The sequence below is a fragment of the Excalfactoria chinensis genome, chromosome 14 (genome assembly GCF_039878825.1).
Source record: "Excalfactoria chinensis isolate bCotChi1 chromosome 14, bCotChi1.hap2, whole genome shotgun sequence".
Lineage (NCBI taxonomy): Eukaryota > Metazoa > Chordata > Aves > Galliformes > Phasianidae > Excalfactoria > Excalfactoria chinensis.
This window is the reverse complement of record NC_092838.1, coordinates 7,766,513-7,789,754: the sequence shown is the minus strand read 5'-3', so window position 1 is coordinate 7,789,754 and position 23,242 is coordinate 7,766,513. Positions and strand designations below refer to the sequence as shown.

General features: G+C 37.1%; 1 protein-coding gene across 50 annotated transcripts in view; it reads left to right on the top strand.

Annotated features, from left to right (window-relative positions):
• The window catches only part of RBFOX1 (RNA binding fox-1 homolog 1), a 584,605-nt gene that overhangs the window by 452,196 nt on the left and 109,167 nt on the right, over nt 1–23,242 (top strand). For all 50 annotated transcript variants that reach the window (XM_072349235.1, XM_072349263.1, XM_072349278.1 and 47 more), the window contains one exon: nt 19,130–19,372. In XM_072349235.1, the coding sequence (XP_072205336.1) occupies nt 19,130–19,372 (243 nt within the window). The remainder of the gene's footprint in view (nt 1–19,129; nt 19,373–23,242) is intronic.

Genomic DNA, 23,242 nt, shown 5'->3' with positions numbered 1-23,242 from the left:
AGTTTAAGTGCCTGCAACACAGAGATCAAAAGAAAAAATGCTCCCCTTAAAGGACAGGTCATTGCTTTCTTCTAAGAAGTGATCAAAGCTTGCTTCATTGAAAAAGTGGTTAAACACTGCTGCAGCATGCTGATGCATAGGCTTCGTTTCTTTTTTGTGTCATTTTCCCATACCTCCTACAAAGAACCGTGAAGGTAGACAGCTGAAGGACCTCCTAGAATAAAGGACAGCATGTGTGTCGGATTTCCCCGTGAGGTTCCATCACATTTGGTTTAAACATTTCATATTCATAGTGAGTCTCTTTTATGCTGGTTTTATGCTGATTATACCTAGAGGCCGTTAAATGCTATCAGATACTTTATATTTGCAATTTCGAATGCCATGCATGGCAAGAAATTTGGTTCAAGGGGAATGTTTGACATGGAGTATGAACATATTAAAGTGAGTGTACTTTTGAAAACTCAGAGGTTGAGGGCAGCTGGGTTTTTTTTTGTTGTTGTTCTGTTTGTTGACTGCTAAACCACTGTTTCTTGCAGTAAGGGGCTTAATAGTAATGTGTACATTTTAGTTATGGTCAGGTCTATGAGAATGTTATTCTTGACAGCATTTGAAAATATTTCCAAGGAAACTCAGTAAGTGTCTTTTCCTATCAGGTTGCATGCAGCTCTTCTCTTTGCAATGCTGGGTTACTTCAACAAGCATAAGCCTTTGAACTGGTAAACAGAAATTCAGTAGAAGTTTAAATATCTTGTTAGGTTTTACCTTTTCCAAGCAGACCTAGTTCAGTCACAGCCTCATAAATACATTGTGCAACTGTGTTGAAGAGGAACGAGGGTAACAAGCTGCGACTGAAATCTCTGGGATCCAGAAAAAAATGCCTGACAGATCCTTTGAACATAGTTCTGAACAATAAAAAGGATGAGAGAATCATTTCCTATCCTGCCTTTTATCATCGTAGCATGAAAGAATAGACATACTGCAAAAGCGCTGAAATAGTAAGGAACAGAATGTGACCTGCCCTAATTTGAAACCAAGTTTCAAGCATTTTTTGATTAAAATATTTCCTTGTGTGCCAGGTTGCTTGGAAATCTACAGAAAAGGAGATTGTTTCTTTTCTATTTGCATGTGCTCACATATACTAGTCTCGTGTAGCCTATAGATTATACTGTAACCCAGAAACAGAACTAACTTTTAAATACTACGTTTACTATGTTATATAGATCCTATAGAATCTCCCTGGAAAAACTAGATGCTGTAGCTTGAGTTGTTAGTGTATTTGCACCAGTAGTTTGTTCAGCATAGTCATTGTCAATCAATGACTGATTAAGTCAGCAGAATCCAGGGCAATCCCTTTCCCATTCCTTCTCAGTAGCACAGCTCAATAACAGGAGGTCTATCCACCTTTACCCTGGAGATCACATTAGCAGTATGGTGGCACTGTTAAGATGTTTGCAGTTCTTGTTTTACCTCTGTATACTCTCTGGTTAAGGTGCTCTCTAGAAATTATGCATTCCCTCTTCACATTCCCGTTCCAGCTAAATATCACAGCAGCTAATGGCACTTTAAAGCATGAAGCAGCATACTGAAAACAACTTCTTGTTAGGCCTAGTAGCACATTTGCCACTGTGAGTACCAAGACAGCCTTGCACCAACTTTGTTTGCCTAGCTGCTATCATCATTATAATCCAGATTTATTTTTTTTTTTGTATTGTTTTGGTGTTGTTTTTTTTTATATCACTGTACTTCACAGAACAAATCCATGCATTCTACAGTCTGAAAACCTCCACGAAGAATTGTAGTTGTAATTGTTGAAAACATGGGAAAGGGAAACATGGAGGCTGTAGAGAAGGAATGAAGGTAAAGATGTAATGAAATCATTGAAAGTTAGGGGAGTAGACAGTCTATTTTTAATGTAAAGTCTATTTTACTTTTTTGCTTTCATCGGTGGTCAGCTGAGCCTTCCTACATAACAGTTTGTGAATTCTTGGTTAAGAACCAAATGTTTAGGAGAGAGGATATACTGTATTTGGCTTGTGAATAAAGATGCTTCTAGAACCATCAATTAAGTGTTTAATAGCAGAGTAAAGTAGGTGTCCTTTCTATTTCTTTCTATTTCTGCTATGGAAATAAATGAGAAAATAATCAAAATATAACAATCTCTTATTAATACAATGTTCTTTTAGGAAGTTAGCAGTTTCCTTCTGGACTGAAGGTTGCTACAAGTCTAAATAGGAAACTGTTTTAGTGAATAACTGTCATAAGGAGAATTACTGTCACATTTGGGCATAGTGAATATGTAGGGCTTAGGATTTATTTAGGCTATTGTGTTGTTAATTTGTACCGTAAAGGAAGTAGAGACGTGCAGATGTTTTTCAAGTCTGAATTTAAATTAAGCTGTCCACGTTATTATGATGGATCAATGGCAGATTGCATTGAGAAATGAGGGATGAGTATTTTTTATCAGTTGTCTTGTCTCCCTGGTGGCTTTATCACTCAGATTTTACTTGTCTGGATCCTCACTGGTGGAAGATTTCAGCAGAACACACATTTTTCAGTAGCATAGCCTCCATTCCTGGAACTGAAACCAATCAATTACACGTTTCAGTGCTGCTTTGAATGAACTTATCCCTTTGGGTGTGCTATTTATAGTTTGTTTGGGCATGTGCTCACAAATATTTTTGTGTGACCTAATAATAGCTGTTGTTGATAGCTTAAATGATTTCAGCTGGTGAATCTGTTTACTTGGAAGAAGTAGTCTACTATTAGTATTAACTCAGTGTAGTAACTCAGCGATCTCCAAAATAGACTATGGTAGATGTATTTCTCATTCAAGATAAACTGACTTAGGTGAAGAAAAGCTGCTGAAATAATAAATAAAGTAATAAAATGTACAGGAGAACATATATGTAGATAGATAGATATAGATATATATTTTAACAGATCGAGTAAATATATGAAGGGTGCTGAAAGTAATGCCTCTTATTTTATGATGCTGGCCTGTGACATCAGAGGTGGATGTTGGTGGGATGGCAGCAGAGGTTGAACCTTCCCACCAGTATCCCAGATGGCAGCTGAGGGGCACTCTGACAGAATGGAAGCTGATGTGGAAGTGTATATGAAGGAAAGGTGTGTCACTGAATTCCTCCATGCAGAAAAGAAGGTGCCCATTGAAGTTCTTTGATGCCTGCTGATCATTTGTGGAGACCAAACAACAGATGTGAGCACAGTGAGGCGGTGTTATGGTGACAGCTACATTAAAGACAATCCAGACTCAGGACAGCCATGTACAGCTGAACACCACAAAATGAAGAGCATCTCACCCAGCTCATCTGAGGATTACAACCAGGGAACTGTATGGAGCTGAATATCAGGGTCAGTGCAGTGGAAACGATGGTGGCAATGTTGGAATATAACAAAGTTTGTGCCAGGTGGGTCTCATGAATCTCATGGAGGAACAGAAAAAACACCGTATGCAAGTTTGTCAGGACCTATTGAACCAATATGAAACTGAAGGTGAATGTTATTTATATCATAGTGATGTCACCACTACAAGCTTGAATCAAAATGTCAGTCTGTGGAGTTGCAACACAAATTCCCCATTGAAGACAAAGTTCATGGCACAGCTGTCAGTGGGTGAAGTGATGGACACTATATTGTGGGGTGGGAAAAGAGCAATCTTATGGGTTTCCTGGACCTGGACAAACCATCATCTGTGACTACTATATTGAGATACTGACTCAGCTGAAGTCTCAGACTTCAGAGTCAGATCAGAGAAGAAGACATCATTTCTCCTGAGGCACGATCACACCAGGCTCCTTGCCAGTTTGTAGACCATGGAGCACGTTACCAGTCTTGGCTGCGCTGTCCCAACACACACACTGCATAGTCCAGATTTGTTCCCTTCTGACTTCCATTTGTTTGGGCCGATGAAAGGTAGATTCTGTGTGTAACATTTTCCTAGCAACAGAGTTGTCATAGCAGCTGTGAAACAGGGGGTCACCTCCACTGGTGCAGATTTTTAAAAGCACAGCATTCAGTCTCTTTTTCATCACTGTCGAGAATGTAGAACTAATGATGGTCACTGCTGAAAGTAGCATTTGGTGGCTGAAAATGTGCTCTATCTTACAGTGCTATCATGTTCTATGTATCTGTTGTAGTTTCCATGGAAATAAGTAGGAGGCATTACTTTCAGAGTGACCTACATAGATATACTGTTATTATGATTTGCTACTTAGGTTCCCTGAAACCCTTACTCTTCCGGTGACCCAGGTCAGTGTACCTTTCTTTGCTCACAAATAGCTTTAATTCCTCTAAGAGATTCATAAGTGGCACTTAACGTGACAGTTCTGAAAAATATTTATTAGTACAAGCTTAATAGAAATGGTTTAAACTGGAAGTAATTCTAGAAAATGACTGTGTAGGGCAATACCATCTTCTCTGAGCATGAGATAAAGTTTGAAAATAAGAGAACTTTGAAAAATGAGCTATTTTGCTCAATCACCTTTAAGTTTAATCAAATTATTCCTGTAGTGACAGCAGCTTTTTCTCTTGCACTCTCTGCAGCCCCATACAGCCTGGTGTGGTTCACTGCCTATTCAGCTTATAGCGTTGCATTTCAAAACTGACTCGTCCTTTCCACTCAGAACAGTCATGTAGTGAACATAGTAACTGTTTATCTAAAAAATGGCATAAAGAAAATTTGTTTTGCTGGGGGGGGTTTTATCCTGTTTTCAGTTCTGCTTTTTATAGTGAATAAGCAGAGGGAACCAAGGAAAGGAGCCAGCTCCAGGTGACTGGCCAGCTGCCTGTGGATCAGCACCAGAAAGTGCTCCACAGATTGCAATTTGAAACCCATTAATATAATGGGTAAAGTCTATGAAGCATTTTAAAACCTCCCTTGCTTATTGCGCTGCATTTTATAAGCTAGGTGACATCAAAAGAATTGGTTCTGGCTCAGGCCAACTAATAAAAATGGATAAGGCTTATTTTTATGCTGAATATCAGTAAAAGCATGTGCAGAAGATTACAGTTAAGATTCTGGCTTTTACCCAGAGCACAACAAAGTCAATCTTATCCCCATCCATCAACACAGAATTTGATAGGTTTGGAGACCCCAGAATTCTATTGAAGCATGAAGAAGAAACCTGGACTTGCATGTAGATAGTATGAACGTGATGCTCCTCGCTCTTACTGAAAAATGAGGAAGGTTTTATAATTATGCACATCACTTAACAAGGGCATTCAAAATGTTCAATAATTAAGTCTTATATGGATAATAAAGCATTAATCTGTTGTTTTTATCAAAGAAATTATTGAAGAAAGGGGAAAATCTGGACACTTCCTGACATAGAAGAAAGAACAGCATTTTTCAAACCACGCAAGTTGCATTTTGTGTTTTTTTACCTATGCAGATTTAATTATTGTTAATTTTTCTAGTCAAGCACATGTTTATTTAAAACTGATTTTTTTGGTTCAGTAGTCCAGCCTGTACTAGCATTAGCCTCCAGATCTCAACAGCATCCTGTTTATTCTGATCTAGCTTGCCTCACTGACTCCCCAAAGATAAAATTCACTAAGTGAACTTGACAGATTCCAGGCTGTCTCCATATGGCAGGGACTGGGCTGCAGCTTCTGAATCTGCCTGGGATTTAAAAGCTGCTCTCACCTTATTAAGATGGCAGCAGTTACATGCAAGCCAAGTTCACAGGGGCTTGTCTTAATTCTTTTGGCCTTTGCTTGAGAACAATCCTTACAATTTTTTGTATATGTGAGTTAGGGCAGGATTGGAAAGACAACTTTCTTCTCCAGGCGTTACTTAAACCAACAAGAGTATGTATAGGGTGTATTAGTGCATAAGGCGTATCTTTCAGGAAGGATCTTTTTATGTTGCATTTGCATGGAAGATCAGCTAGGTTTGATTTTTGGTGGATACACTGCAGTCATGTTCTTAAACTGGTTATGAAATTCACAGACATATATGTAATTCACAACATACATATCATTGAGATGATCACTTTTTTATTGCAACTATTTTTGTGATCTTATACAAATACTTCTTTGTATCTCATACAAAATCTCCTGTCTCATTTCCTTATTTTTTCCATCATGTGTTTTTTTTAGAACATATTGACTTTAAGTAACCATCACTTTGTGCCCATTAATTTAAAATGAAATTGAAAATACGCATCTTTCCTGTAATAATGACTTATCAAATGCATACAAAAAGCGATTAGAATGTAAGGAGCTGTTTAGTTGCACACCATACATTAGTTTAGGTTATTATTTACTCTATTACCATTGTTTGTGAATGCAGTTGCCTGTAACTGTTCCTTTGGCATTGTAATATTTAGGAGAAGGCAACGTTTATAGTGAGCAGTAGCTTAAAGACAAGTCCTGTATACAAGAAACTGGTCCGGGTTCTCTTCTGTTACACATTTTGACTTCTGTAGAGACATTAACAAAACATTTCTTTATATTGGGAATGCTAATGGCAGTCAAGTTACATCAAGAGAAGGATCTGTTATTAAATTGACAGAATGTCAATGGCAGAAATCAGTTATAACTTGTTCTGCATGTCATTAGCTGGAACAATTGCATGCAAATTCTTAACATTGATCAAAATTTCATTTCTCATTGATTTTTATTTTTTTAATTTTTTTTTTCTTTGCTAGACAGAATAAGGAATTATTCTTGGGAGTTGTCTGATACCCAACAGAAACTGCAGTGCCAAAAGACAGATGTTACCTCAAGAGGAGTTCATGCACTAATTTCCCCCTTATAGAACTATTTACTGAAGTCAGTGAAACCTGGGTGCTGGGTGAGGCAGTCTTAGATTTCAAAGAGATTTCCCACGTATCTGGTTTTGATTGTCATATCCTTCACTGTACTTGTCCAAATCCTACCCACATGTTACTATGCAGATAGGGCACTCCTACGTATTGAATGTTCTGCACAGAAACGCCTAAGCAGCCTTTTTTTTTTTTTTTTTTTTTTTTTTTTTTTCTTCCCCTTCAACAAATGGAGCACTAAAAATTATTCTGAAGCAAGTACAATTCTGCCCACCAACTGTGGATAATGCAGGGACACCTTTGAGTATGTTGTTATATAAGCTCAGAGCAAGGAATGAAGAAAAAAATGGCAAACTTCAGCTTCAGAAAGCTGCAAGCAGCTTGAAAAATTCACCTATAGAGAGAGCTGAGATGGAAAATGAAATTGTTTAATTCACTTAAGCTGCTGATTCTATTTATGTCAGTAATAAACTGATGTGAACATACTGAGCAACCCTCTATTCCCTGGAATGAAGAAAGCAGTAGTAAGACCCGAATAAGGATCATTTGCTCTTAATGCTTCTCCAAAACTGCAGTTTTGTTGTTGGAGGTGATGCTCTTTCCACAGTAGCAGTAAAACTGGAGTGTTGACAGTACTTTAATTTGCAGTTTAATAGACAAATTTAATTTGCTTTGCTGGATTAGAAAAGTGAGCACTGATATGTTGGGCAGCTCCAGTAATGAGCAGTGTGGCTGTTTTGTTATTAGCTGCACAGTGTATCCCATTGCTGACTTCTGACAAAAACTCTTCTCAGTTGATGCCATGTGCTTGTGAATTTTTTCTTAGTTCAAGAGCAGCTTTATTTCAAGGGAAGTGATGGGAGCTCCTGTGTGTGTGTTCACAGTGAGAGAACTATTTGTAAGGGAGTTGATCATCTTTGGATGTTTGAAGTGGTAAATAAATGTAAAAGAAAGTCTGTGCATTGTGAATAGTAACTTTCTATTAAAAGATGTACAGTTAGTAACTAAATCAGTGCTATGAACCAAATCTAGGTTGCATATTTTTAAACCTTCCTTGTTCCTTTACAATTTAAACAAAAGAAATTATATTAGAAATGGAATTATTTTATTTTGGCACGCTTTTATTTTTCTCTTTTATTCTTACTAGTAAAAATGAATAAAAAATGACTGGGACATCTTGCTGTTTGATTCTTCATAGTTCAGTGATCAGGTTCCGTATGTTGAAATAAGTAGCTATTTAAAGCCATCTGTTTCCTTTGGAGTTAAAAGTAATAATATTTCCAGTAGTGTTAAGTATTTCACTGATACTTAAAAATAAATGAAGTAGTAGCATATTTTTACAGTATTTGATAATGATATATTTTGTATTTCAGAGATGATGGCTTCTCTTTACATTAGAGTTATTGCATTCATTGGTAAATCATCTGTCTCAGATGTTAAATATTTCATAGGCAAAACTGACACAAAGACCTGACCCTAATTACCAGAATGGGATTATTCCAGCAACGTGTAGGCCCTCCTCAGGTCATTGGATCAAAAGGAAACATATATCTCCATTTTAAAAATCAGGAAGATGGTGATGTTGTCACTTGAATCAAAGGTTTCACCCACTCCTCACTGCTCATGACAGTGCAGTTTCTCTTGGAAAGTGTTGATGTTGCTGGTATCGGTATCATCAGATTGTGCCTGGGAAAGCCACAAAATCCTGAGTCAGGACACTTTGCAGTCAAATGGAGGAGAAAACTGCTTTTAAAGCTATACTGAGTTGCTTTAAATTGCAAATATATTTGTATTTGCTTTAGGGTTTTGGTTTTGTTTTCAATTCTGCTGTTACACTTTGTGTTGGAATCTAAAAATTATGTTTCTTTGACTGTTTAATGTTTGTTTGTTTTTTCATCATCTTCATAAATAGTAATGACTAGCTTATGTATATCCAGGTAAGTGAGGCAAAAAGCCCCTGGATGTGACAAGTTTGAAATAAATTTAAATTAGTGTATAAAATTCTAGAGGAGGAATTAAGGCTCTTAGCAGCTAACCAAAAGCCTAAATCTTCTAAATTCTAGCAGTGGTTTGGTAGGTACAGCTAAACTAGCTTTACTTAGGAAAGACAGTGGCAGGAATATGGTTCCTGGTAAAAGTGTTTCAACTTAATGAAGGCTAGTTAGTATGTTATTCTAAACCTACAGAAAAGCAAATCTTTATTCCCAAGGTATAGATAATTTCTAGTGTGAGAATCCCAAAATTTTTTAATGAACATTCTTTTTTTTTGTTTTGTTTTTCATTTCCAATTAGCTTTGGCACCTGAGTTCCAGAGTGCTGGCTTTCAACACTGAGAATTCTAATTGTAATAAAGCACTTAAGGTGGTATTTAATTAGGGTGGTGATAGGAAAGACCTGAGCTGGGACTGAGGTGTTAATCCTTTTTTGCATTCCTCACTGTTCCTTTGTGACTGATGAGTTGATGCCTCTTTACAGCTTCATTTGTATCATGTGGTAATAGTCACAAGCAGAAGTGCTGTGTATTTTCAGACCCATTAGTACAAAGAAATGTGGGTAGTGTGAAAAGTTATCTTAGCTCCTAACCTGCAAAACTGGTTTACATTTGTTAATGTGATTATCCATGTAAGTGCTGGTGATTATAATATCTTTACCTACTTTTACCTTGAAAATACTCAAGCCCTCTACTCACTGTCCAGCTCTTTCCCATGTTTATTTGTATCTCACAGAGTGAGAATGATCACCACAAAATGGCTGTGGCTGGCAGAGCCCTCGGGGTCTCTCTGCCCCATTAGAGGGGACTGCTGTGCTCCAGGTTGTGTCCAGTTCTTTGACCAGTGGAGCTGCTGAAATTAGCCTGGCTCCCTTTTCTTTGCACCTTCCCTTCAGGTATTTATGGGCATTCATGAGATCCCCCTGAACTCCTCCAGCTGAATGGCCCCAGTTCTCTCTCCTCATAGGAAAGGTGCTCCAATCCTTTCAGCATCTTGGTAGGACTATGCAAGGTTCTTATGCAAACCATTCTGGATGGACGGATAGATGTAGTCATTACCACTTTGCTCTTTGGGACTGTCTTTACTGTAAGCATTTCTAACCTGTTCACACTTGATTAGATCTCAATTTCAGTGTGTAATATAAACATTTCCTGTAGTGAATTTCTATTGAATTAGTTTAGTCGTGTTAGCATAGTATATTTGCTCTGGCAACAGAGGAAGCTGACAGTATCCTGGACTGTATAAACAGGAGGGAAGTGATTATCTCCTTTTACTTAACCCTTGTTAAATGATGTCTAAGGTATGTGCTGAATTCTGGGGCCATCTGATTACAGACAGATGTTGGTCGATGTTGGGAAGCCAATTCGGCAGAAAGCCCAAAGTGATCCATGTGCCAGATAGGGCACAGGCTATGTGAGGAGGATGAGAGAGCAATACTTTGTGGCCTGGGAAGGAAGAGCCTCTGGTGTGTCCTCATAGCAGCCTTTCAGCACCAAAAGAGTGGTTATCAGGAAGATATTCATTGTAGGAGGAGATAGTAGGCAACACACAGAGATCAGAACAAGAGAGAGGAAGGTGAACATGAGGAAATACTGCCCCTTGAGAACTGTTCAGCACGGAGACAGGCTGAGTACTGGAGCAGCTGCACAGCCTCCATCCTTGTTGGTTTTCTAAAAATCACTGTTTCATTCAGGAAAAAAACAAGTCTGGATCCAAATCAAAACCCCTCGGTCTGATCTCATGCCTGTCCCAGCTCTGAGCAGGATATCAGGATATAGACCTTGCGACGTCCCTTTTAGCCTGAATTTTCTGATTCTGTGCCTCCATGATTTCCACCAGAAATAGTAGCATCTTTAACACCTTCTGCTATTTCTTCTTTTTTTCAGAACCTTCACAGTCTTGATGGCTTTTCACACCTACTAATTAGATCAGGCCAATCATTTTTTTGTTAGTCTTATTTTCATGATAGCGACAGAGATAAATAATTGCGATCTTTTAATTCATTTTGTTTTCTGAAGCAAAGGAAGATTTCCTTGCACTAGGGAGGTCTGTTTAGATCGAAGTAAGCTAGCTGGCTTAGGATAGCAGTCCTGGGTAGCACTTCAGGTACAAAAGAACATCATAATCTTATAAGCAAAGCTTAATTATGTCTTTTATGTGCTGATATCTGACCACAAGTTGCAATATATTCATATGAAACAGTGCACATCCCAACATTTAATTCAACACAGTCTGTATCTCAGTAGCGAGGTCAGACTTGGTGCACCGTAACTGTGCTTCTACTTTACTGTCCTTGGTTAATTCATTTTCTTCCAGTTACAAAGCTGCAACAATTTCTCTAAAGCAAAAGCACTGATACATGAAACAAAAACTAAAGTCAGTGTAGCATCTTTATGGAATGTGGTTATCGCTTCAGAATGAAATGCAGCCTTGTGCAAAGATTCTGAACAATTTTTCCTATTACTTCTAGATATGCTCAATCCTTCATCAGGTAGACCAACATACAAGTTTGGATTGTATTCGAATATAAAAACTTTGAATTCTGCTGAACTTCTAACCCTGGTGAACTGTTGTTCAGGGAAAGGACTTGCTTTTTAGGTTCTATCTGAAGTACATACAAAGTTGAAGCAACATGTGTTGTATTCTTAAAACCCAAGAAGTGCTGAAATCAGGGTGCAGAATTGAGATATTTTTACTCTCACTTTTGTGCATAGAGCAACAGGGACTTTGGCCATGTGTAATGTTTATGTTGTTTGAGTTAATCTCATATTCTCTGTCTAATTGGTAACGTTTTGTATCATGATTTATTTGCCTCTGAAGAGTGTGAGAGGCCTCGTGCTCAGGTCATTTAACTGGCATTCATATTGTCTTGCTAAAATGAAGTTAAATAATTTGTAAAATTCATTTTATGGTTCGTATTATCGAGCAGTATTTTAGGTCAAATAGCCATGCTCTATAATTCCCAATTTCATTTTGTTCTAAGCAGAACGCCACAAACATACATACTGGGAGCACCAAAAATTGAATTTGGTGCTCGTGTCCTTCCTTAATTGATGCTATTAGTCACCGAAGGCTTCTCTTTCAGTGGATCTCAACCTACTTTTTCACCTTTTGTTCATTTAAATTGGCTCTCCGCTTTGTTTTGATTTGAGTTTTGTTCTTGAAAGCAGTAGGCGGTGGAAGCATTACTAGTTGTGTGATTTAAGGTTTCCTTTTAAACACTGAATGCATTTGCTACTACTGTAAAGTGGGTGCGGATAACTACCATAGATAAAGTGACAAAATCTTAAAATACCTGAAGTTCCTGAGATGTGTTTCACCTTCTGGGGAATAATAAGGACAGTAATTCTTCTCTTCCTTTAAAAGTGGGCCAAGAAAGTGTATATAGTCTGAAGGATCTTAGAGAACTCTCTTTTGCCTTTCCAGAAACAGCAGATTTTAGCTGTTTCTGTGACATGTTTAGTTTATTTCTGCTGGATTAAATGGTGATTGTTTTTCATTGTTGTTCAGAGAAACCATTCAGTGTATGTAGGAAAAGTAGGTAAAAGCCTATTACTTTTCTGGTTTGCATTTCTCAAAAACCTTGTCTTAAATGAAGCAGAGCCCTGATTCTACTGTGATAAAAATCATTAGGCATTAGCGAGCTCATAAATTATTGTTCCTTTTTAGACGTGCTCTTAACTAGTAGGAAGCAGATGGTGTTGCTTTACTCTCAAGAAAATTAGCATCTCTCTCATTATACCTATTTCTGCTTCGAGGAAAATGTCTTTCCTTGAACATAGGCAGTCTTGAGAAGAACATAAGTAACTGACAGCACACATTATACTGTAACTATGAATTCAGGCATACTAGGTGTGCATTAAAAAGACAATGGAATAGATTAGTTTGAGGGTATAATACATATCAAAATTGTTCTATACAGATATAAGAATATTAAATAAAAGGAAAAGGATTCATGAAGGCTCACAATCCCTCTTGGCATGAGTGTGTGAGTAGGTATTCAGTTTTTTTCCTTTAAGTATGCTCATACGATTAAATTTAACTTGACACAAGTGATGTACTATACCATGTGATTGTAATATTTAAAAGAAAAGGCAATTTTCTGATTGAATACCTGCTAGCTATCAATTTCTGTGTAGCAATATCTAATCTGAATTTCTTTTGTAGATAGAAGCTCCTGAATGCTAACACATTGCTGTATTCTCTATCTTACTAGTTGCACACTCAGCAGATGCTGAACGGTTTCAATATGTTTTTGATATCTTATTGTTCTCACTTTCTAATATAAAAGATAGCTCTTCCCATGTGAATTAAAAGCAATTTAAGGTTGTAACTTCTGTCTCCCTAAACAGGCTGTGCATATGCTTATTCTTGCTGATTCTAGGGTCTGAGTGCTGTGTAAGTGCTGAGACTTTGTGCTATGAAGGGATGGCATTCATAGCCATTGAACCAAAAGCAGAAGCTTCTCAGTAAGGAGGGTAAAGAACTTATTTTTTGAGTCTTTTTTGCTTCCATACTGTTGCCTTTTTGTCCTGTGCTCTCTGAGGAAAACGTATTTTGCATTTTCTTTCTTTTGAGGATAGACTTCTTTTGGAATGATACTATTTCTTAAATGAAATCTGAGTTTGGATCTGTGGTGAACCTTCCAGAATGAGGTGGCTGGAGAATTCATTTTGTATGACTGCAGAAATAAATGATCTGAGTCAAGTGGCCTGGTCAGATAATTAAGCTACAACAGAGAAAGCTTGCAAAATCAGTCAGTTGTGATTATTGGTCCACTGTGGTCGGATGTCTGATACCTTCTGAAAAATCCGAAGTGGCTGCTCCTATTATCATTAATTGGGGAGTGCCAGCAACAAATCTGGAAGAGTTACACAACTGCTTTAAGGAAATCTAATATGTATCAGATGGAATATAAGTTTAAAGATGAACTGGTAGCTGTTTGTCTGCTGCCCTGTGTACTCTTCTAACATTTATACTATAACAGTAACATAAATTTTAACATTTGTAAGAATAATTTCCCTGTTAAGTGTCTGCCCTGCTTGCAATTTCTCTTCACTAGTCAGTCTGGGATAGAGTGGCAATAAAAATGTATTCTTTGGGGCCTTTCTGTATCTCCCTGTCTATAAGTGTATTACTATTTGATTTAATTAGAGGTTAAATCATTCTCAATCCGACTCTAGAGCAACTAAGAAAATTCCTTTAACAGTGAAATATTAACTTGCTCAAAGTGCCTCATGGAATCAAACCTTGGAAGCGCTTCCAGTGCTGTGAAATGAAACAAAAAAGGAAACATTATTTCATTTGTATGGGAGGGTAAAGTACGTTTAATCTAAAACAGACTGCTTTCAGTATTGATGGTTTGCTTATGGAGTTCAGCAAATTTAAAGTAGAAATCTTACTCGTTTTAACTCTGCCCCGTGTAGGAAGGATTAATCACATAGAAATATGTGCACGTTCTATGTATCAGAAACCCAAAGTACTGGAAGTTGGTTGTTTGTTGTTCTTTTTTTGTAACTTTCAGTACAGCCATCTTAATTTTAAAACAAAAATGTTCTGCTTCCGGCAACTCGACATAGTAGCATTTCTGGTGTTTTTGAAGCAGCTATTAATGTAGTCAGGCTGTGTTTTTTCTTCTTCTGTGTGTAATCATCTGCTCAGTGGTGCACTCTATAACTAGTAGCAGGAGACAGAGGAGTGGCCTGCTGTGATTGATGGGGCGAGGCCCAGCAAGCCGAAAGAGCCCCATCTGGATTAGGTTTTGGGAGCAGTCAGATGTTGAGAGGGAGGTCAGTAAACCCTGGATTAGCTCCCCCTCCTCGAACACCCCTATCATCCACACTCTTACACACATTACATTGCTCACATGCTCTCATCCATAATTGATCCTTGCTTTGGGCAGATGCTGTATGGCCTGGGACTAGAGCAGCTGGCTAAGTTTATGGAGGATAAAGGGAGCGGGATGGTACAGCAGGTATTTTCACTTTTATTTTCACTTGAAACTCTTGATTTTAGTCAAATCAAGTCATTTCCTTTAACCAGCTGCACCACTGCATGTAAGGCTTCTAATACATGTTTTGTCACTTAAATCTTCTCTGAAGGAAGGCAAACAGCAGTGGTGATTGTGTCTCTGCTGTGCTTGATATATCTGATGGAGCCGTTCTTATAAGCAGCAGGTTTATGGAGTAATGTTGCATTTTTCTTCTTTGTTTCCATGCCCTAAGGATATGATGCAGTTTGGCTCATTTAACTACAGTATGAGAGGCTTCCTCTAAATGTAAAATATCTCTTGCCAAAGAAACAGGATGCACCAAACAGAAAATAGAGTAAAACAAACAATAAACTGTTAGTTAGACTTTAAAATGCAGGCAAGCAGAATGGCTTTTGTGGAATAAATACATTTTTTATACTGCAAATGTGTTTTTAAAAAGGAACACTGCATAAGTAATATTTTCTGTACTCTGTCTTTTGTATACAAACATAACAAGCTTGCTTTATTATGTTTTGACACTTTTCATGGGTTTCTTAATTATGAAATCCTTTCAGAGCTGAAGATGCTGAAAAGACATGTTGAGATCTGAGGTGCTTAGGAACATTTTAGATTCTAAGCTTTTCTTGAAGTGGAATAATATATATGTATTCAATAGGAATGATTTCACTTACCTATATCATTGGAATGCTTTCTTGTTTTGTTCTTTTAAAGTTCAACATTTAACCAGAAAGCAATAAAGCTCGTTTTATACGCTGCCACGTAAAGCATATTTTTCAGTTGAAATGTGGTTTTCATTAAACCTCAGGCCAGAACATTTAACAGAGCCTGACTGTCTGCCATCCTTTGTTCTTCTTTCTGTTGCCAGCAACTACTTTATTAAAAACCATGTGCAAAGCAAGCATTAAAGGGTCATTTAAACTTAAAGGTACTTGGAATTGAGTCCAAAATGACAACTTCTGTTTAGCCTCTAATGTCGAGGTTGTATTAAGCAACATCTGTGTACTGTCATCCACAGTTTGGAGACTGCCTTAATACCTGAGTTCATAGATTAAATTAGGATCAGTATTTCCTGTTGCTTTCAAGGCAATTTTGTATTCTTGGTTTAATGAATTAGATCAACTATTTCCTTTATTCATTTTAGTTCACCTTATTTTAAAGGACATGGTGACATGCCATTTTAGGTGACTATTTAAAGAATTTTGATTCATAAGGATTGTTTCAAATGTAGCAGAGTTTTGTGTCACCTGCTATTTCTGTCAACCATGCGTCTATACAAATGTTAGTTTGCACTCTATTGTTCTTAATGTCAATTCATAATCTAAACAGCATGCTGCTGGTGTGATCCCTACCTAATTAGTAAATAATATGTTTATACTCATGTGCTTTTTATAATGCTCTGTAATATCGAATCTACTGAATTCATTATGGTTCAAAAAATGACCAATTTTGAAGGCTACAGAAGTCTGCAGCTTTTAAGAGGCTAACAACTCAGACTTATAGTCATATTGTTTAAATAAGGTAGAATAAGTATAGTTAACACACAAAAAAAACCAGCAAACAACCAAAAAAATCTGAACCAACCAAGTTGTGGCTGACCCTTCAATTCCTGTTTATTGGTAACCAAGTCCCCACTAATATGCAGTTTGTATCTCAGAGTAGCACATCCAATGAATGAGGCTGAGGAGCCTCCTCATTGTGAGTGTCAGGATTTCCCATGCAGTTTGCCTTTCAATGGTAAATCTGAATTGTGAATGATTTGGAGTTGCTGGTGAAAAATCATACAGAAGCTCAACCCTCTTAATTAAATATTAGCTGTAATTAGCACTAAGTGTGAATGCTTTGAATATTAATCAGGGTCTTGTAGAGCTCTTGTCAATGTTAATGAGAAACAGTGGGTGGTCTCACAATATCTGGTTTAGGACTCAGAGAGTAGTACAAAAACTTAAAGACCAAATGCACCTGGACATATCTGTTGGTCCCTTTGTTGCCATTATTGTTCTTTTCCAACAGCTGCTGACTCTAGTGCCATGTTTAGCATCTAAGATGAATGAGTATCTTAAAGACCATTGGTACCAGCTACTGAGATTCAAAGCCAGCGTGGTGAAAAATGCTTATACAGGCAGAAATCCTTTCTTACCTCTTGCTGGCATCAACCCTAAACCAGTTGATGTAAAAATAAATAAATCTAAGCTATCCTGCCCTCCCTAAATATTTAAAACTATGTATGTAACATTTAGTAAATTTCTCTGGTGGAATCCATTCATTGTTGTTTTTAATCTGGATTTTTAGGTGAAGTATAAGGAGATAAGAAGGGGATCTTCCCAGTGTAATGTAAGAGAATATAAATACATGTTTGGAAGTTTTGAATCTCCCTTAAAATTTTTAATAGGGCAAGCTGCAGTATTGAAAAACCTTGGAAAATTTGTAGATATATACTAATAAAACTTACTGACTGTATGTAAATACAACTGTTTTCATTATAAATACTGTGAATGAAGCAAGGTATACCACTTGCTCAGGGCCATGCAGTAAAACAGTACCAAAGATCAGATTAAAATGGGGGAGGTTTTGATTGCTAATATAAAGCCTCTATTTTCTAGGACACAGTGAATGCCTTTTACAAAGCAAAATGTAATTTTCTCTTCCAAGCGTACCTTGTATCAAGTCTTGTTCCTGAAATGTGATTCTGTAAGTTTTTAAAAACTCTTGAGTTTAGGCCCAGGTCAGGTCACCAATATCTGAGGTAGCTGAAATTGGCTGGAAATGGCCTCAGGTGTGAAAAGAAAGACTTTTCTTCATCTAGCCTATTCTGAAATTAGGAAATCAAGGACAGATGAGTAGATGTAAGCTGAACCATTACAGTACTTCTACATACTTTTAGTGGGAAAATGAAAAACTATTTTAAATCAAATGACACGTTTACTCAGATAATTATTTTTTTTATAATTACTTCATATTTAGAAGAATATAATTTAATCTTTTAAACCAGTTAGCCCACCTGGGCTTTGGATTCCATAGTCCTTGTATTATTTTCCTGTAGTGTCGTGTCATCTGTAATGTCATTGCTTGGACGTAATTTATACCTGAGAGATTGTTCCATAAGTTTTCTTCCTTATCATTCTTTCTTATTGTTACTATTTGGAATGAGCAGAGCGTGCCGGTGATTAACCCCCTGTTCTTGGCTCTGGTGAGGCTGCACCTCGAACACTGTGTTCAGCTTTGGGTCCCTCACAAAAAGAAAGCTGAATTATGCCTAAAGAAGGTCAATGACGCTGGTGGAGGGTCTGGAGCACAAGTTTTATGAGCAGCAGCTGAGGGAAGCTGGCCTAGAGGAAGAGACGCCTCGTTGCTTTCTACAACTTCCTCAGAGGATGCTGTAGTGAGGTGGAGGTTGATCTCTTCTCCAAAGCAACAGTGGTAGGATGAGAGGAAATGGGCTCAGATTCTGCCAGGAGAGGTTTAGGTTTTGTATTAGGAAAAATGCACGGTGTTGTGTAGTGGTAAAAACAAGTTGCCCAGTTGAGTGACCATCCCTATAGGGTTGTTTAGATGCAGTGCTTAGGAACATTATTCAGTGGTAGACTTGGTAGTGCTAGGTTAATGTTGGATTTGATGATCACAGTGGTCTTTTAAAAACATATATTATTATGTGATTCTAAGTTTCTGGCAAATTAGCATTCTTGACTTTCCATTTTCCTATCAAACAGAAGGATGGATCTAACTATATGTGGAGATGAGGTCATTTATTTTTATTTGAACAGGCATATTGTGATATGGAGGTGAAATACTGTGGCCTTCAGGTATATTTAACCATTTAAGTTCTTATGTCTATTTCTTTTGAGAGTCCATCATGTTAAAAATTAATAATTAAAAAATCCATGTTAAATAGTGATTTGATTTGTTTTTTAGATTCTAATGTTTAATATTGGGATTGAATCTGATTGGTTTTCGCATTTCTGGTTCGCAGTTGTTCAGTACATTGTACCTCTGAATGCTGTGTATGGCATTACTTAATGTAAATATTTTCAGGTGTGTTAACCAAATACATTTCAATTCTGCTCAGAGTGCAGATTTGTCCATCTTTCTTGTTCGAGTTGAGGCTTTAGTTGAGGTAAGATTTTACTGGCATTTTGCAGTGAAAGAACAGTCTATAGTTATCCAGAGAACAGCAGATTTTAATTTTAATAAGATTTAACAGTGTTAGGAAAGTGGATTTAATTCAGATAAGAAGTATTCTCAAGGAGCTAGCATTGTGCCCTTTTCAGGCCGGCGATCATAGCAGAATAATAAAATTGCTTACTAAACTGCTTTATCTCACCCCACATTTCTTCCTTTTTTTCCCCCTTTGATCTTCACAGGGTAATCAGGAAGCTACAGCACCTCCTGACACAATGGCACAGCCTTACGCCTCAGCCCAGTTTGCTCCTCCTCAGAACGGTATCCCTGCAGAATACACAGCCCCACATCCTCATCCAGCTCCAGACTACACAGGCCAAACCACTGTTCCAGAGCACACATTAAACATGTACCCTCCTGCTCAGACACACTCTGAACAGAGTGCAGCTGACACAAATGCACAAACTGTCTCCGGCACAGCCACAGTAAGTCAAGGTTTTGGCTATTTTTAAGCTGTGTAGTGAGAGTGGCGCGTGTTTTTTGATAACGTTAATTCTTATGTTGCACTTAATAATTTTACACTTCACTTGTACTAGGATTGCTTGCGTTTTTAAATTGGTTGATATTAGAAAATCTTAGTTTTCTGTTTTTGGAGCCTCATATGACGTGTGGGAGTGTTCTGGAATCTGTAGTCCTTTTTCTATAATATCAGATAGACCAACATGTCAACAGCAAGCCCATGAGTTGTATAGATTAAGAAAACCAAAGGGGGGGGAGAAATAGAATTAAACACAAATAGTAACTTCTTTTGTGATTTTTAATGAACTCTGTATTTTTGACGGTCATGAGCAGAAACTTTTCATAGAAATACTTGTTGAGTGATACTATATTGAAATTACTTGTGTGAGCGGATGAATGAGTATTGTGAAGAGCATATCTGCAACATTCGGGAGAGTTCGTTCATGCAGTCTTTACCAAAAGTTGTGAGGGGAGTCTATGCTTAGCAGAGTGGAAATGATAGACTTTCCTTCTATTTGGCTTACGTATGATGTTTGGAAGTGTTACCAGTTATGCTAGAGACTTCTTGGATGGCCCTAACTTGTAATTTGGAAGTCACGTATTTCATACATGGATAGTGTAGTGCTTCTGTCTTGATTCTTGATTGGAATCCAGTGTACCCAGTGCCCAAGGCTGGTAAATTTCTGAGCCACTGACCACCTGCATGACATACGTAGATTCAAGGGCAGAACAGTTTAGTCATATGCTTGAAGCAGCCCTACATATTCGCTGTCATCATTGTCCTTCCTACAGCCATGCTCCATGCCTTGTCTTACTGCCTCTTACTTCCCCCCAACCTCAAATCTTCTCCATCAGGGCAAGAGAAAAGGGAAAGCACATACCATTAAATGAGTTGCTCTGGAGACTTGTGTGTACCGCTACATCACTAATTTCTTTGTAAGGAAATGAACAAGAAATTAAAATAACAGCATTTTATATTCTGTATCTGGAAGGCTGGAAATTACATAGGGCACTAGCATCTTTTTTATGATGTTGACCTCTGAGGAAAGAGGAGGAAATCTTGTAATGGACCTTTAAAAAAGCATATGAAAAAAATTTTGTATCCTTAAGGCAAGGTCATCACAGATGTATTAATACCGAGCAATGAGAATTGTACCTCTACACATTCAATCACATATACTAAACAAAAACCAAGCAAACACAAAATGCTGAAAAATTCACCACAGAATATTCGTTGCTATTGTGAACCATTTGTTCATGATCACAAACCCCACCTTGTTAAGGTGATGCCTTTGTGAATTAGTTACACAGTTTTGTTTTTTTTTGCAGTAGAATGTTTAATTCTTTTACATTTGACTTGTCATATTTTTATTGCTCTGATTCACTCTTTGCTTAAACAATGTGAGAAAGTTGAAGAGCTTCATGTTTTCCTGTATCACATAGTTTAATGTATAGCACCACAGTGTCCTTTTTTTATATATCCCTTTGCCAAATTAACTTCTGGTTCTTTCCCTATTTTTAATTTGTCTTACATGATCACTTTAATCAACTATTGCCAAATGCAGTGTCATTGAGGTAGAGTAGAAACTCTATGCTGAGTAGATAATCCTGAAAGGATCATTATTAAAAGTATCATCTTTTCTGTTGTCCCTATCTCTTTCTTCCTATTTATTTTGCTCTTTTAACCACTGCTGCACACTGAATAGGCCCCTGTGATGCCCAACTCAGCCTGTTTGTGTTTCAGAACTGTTGGACTGTTGGCCTGTTGTTGTTCGTTCTGAAGAAAAAGGCTGTAATTGTGAAAATCAATGGTAAAACACCCATTGATGTGAGTAGGGCTGAGCTCATCCCTCATCATTTACTGCTTTCAGTTTATTGTGTTTGCTCTCCTCTTTTTGATTTTTCACTTTGAAGGAACATTTTTCTCTTTGTCAGATATGTTGGGTGTATGTTTTTCCAATGTCTTCTCCACAAGGACTGATGAAAAGAAATCACTTGGTTTGCCTGTGATACCCTCATCTTTTCCAAGTTTTCTATTCAATCCTAGCTCCAACAAATACAATGATTCCCCTGAAAGTTGTGATACACCAATAGGTTTGACTCTTGTTTTTGTACCCTTTGCAGTCTGATTTTCTGACTTCCTTATTGCCTTCCTAATATGCAGTTTGCATTTTACTTGTCATATACTTTTTCCCTTCTGGCTCCACGAGGGGTGAATTTCCATTCTCTGAAGGATGATAGTTGAATTCCACTAACCCTTTGTATTTTGGGAATTTCGCTTACTTGACTCTTTTTATTATGGATCTTTTTCTTGCCTTCCTCTTTCCCTTCTTACAGAGAAATGTGCATAACTTTGTTTAAATAGCTCCCCCGTTGTTCATAAAGAATTAAATTTCCTTGCTTTTGACAGTAGGATATTTTCAAGAAAGTTATTTAAGAAAAAAATAAAAGAGATGTTTATCTAAATTGCAGTGTTATATTTAAAGTTCCCTCTCTGCAAAAGTATACACTGAAAATACCATCTTCACCGGTTTCACAAAATTATGGTCAGAGGTTGCTTGTGCAATTTCATCATGGTACCTATACCTAAAATCTCTCTTTCCTTATCTCTTTAGTATTGCACTTAACAAACCAAAGGGACATTATGAATAGGTATATGCAGATGCATATCAGGCAGATTTCACACGTGCCCAGCTGTGCACATCTCTCCTTGGGCTTAGTGTTATTGATCTTCACTATGAAACAGAGCTTCAGTAGCACCATGTCAACATTGTAACTTCATGTTGTCTATATAATTGAAGGAAACGAGTTTTTGTAAAACGGGTCCTACTCTCTTAACAAGTATGCCATTTTCCTTAGACTTACTTCTTTATTACACTCCAAACTTCTTTCCAGATGAGAAATATTTTCTTTCTTGCTTTTGCTCACATTTACTTCCCAGCACGTTGAAAACTGCAAATAGGAGATATATCTTGATGCTGTTAAGATTTTATTTCTCTACAGTGTTGCACATATCTAGTTCAAATACAATTCAGTGGATATCCGTTTAGCTCTGGTTAGGATTAGAAATGCTCATCTATTGCCAAGAAGTCTTTTTCATAGTGTTTTCATAGTGTTTCTTTAAATCTGTTACTTCACTCTATACTTTGTTAGGAAGAGTTTTGAAAATGAGAGGTGCTGAGCATATCTAGGGACTACTGACTCTGTGCTTTGATATAATAAAACAGAAGAAAATGTACAGGATGAAAAGGGAAGTAAATATTTAAGAACAGGATGATTTAACTGAAACAATATAAAACAATCTGTGCACAATAAAATACTGTCTGATTTTATTTTGAGTCTCCTCTGAATAAGATGATTTTCATCTCTTGGATCAATATGTTTATTTAAATTTAATCAAGGAAGTAGTCTATATGAGTGTATGCCTAATCGATACTCATCCAGTCCTGGGTTCTCTTGTGAGGTTAAGTGCTAATAGACTTTTGGAGTTGCATAGCATCAAACATGCGTTTTGTCATTAACAAAAACAGTAAATTATTTCTTTTATGAAGGGGGGATCAATTATAAGAGTGTAACAAAGTTATGACTAAATAACATCTGAAAAATTTTCCTGGTAGTTTTGAGTGTAATGTTACAAAATGCAAAATTAAATGGATTTTTAATACATTCCATCATTTTAGGAACTATATCACCTTTTACATGGGTACATACATCTGTGTGAATATATTGTATATACATTAGATAGTTCAGAGATTAAAACATGTTCAACTTTTGTTTCTGTTTTTTGTACAGTTTCCATTGATGTCAGTTGGAGATTGATTTGTAAATAAGAAGTG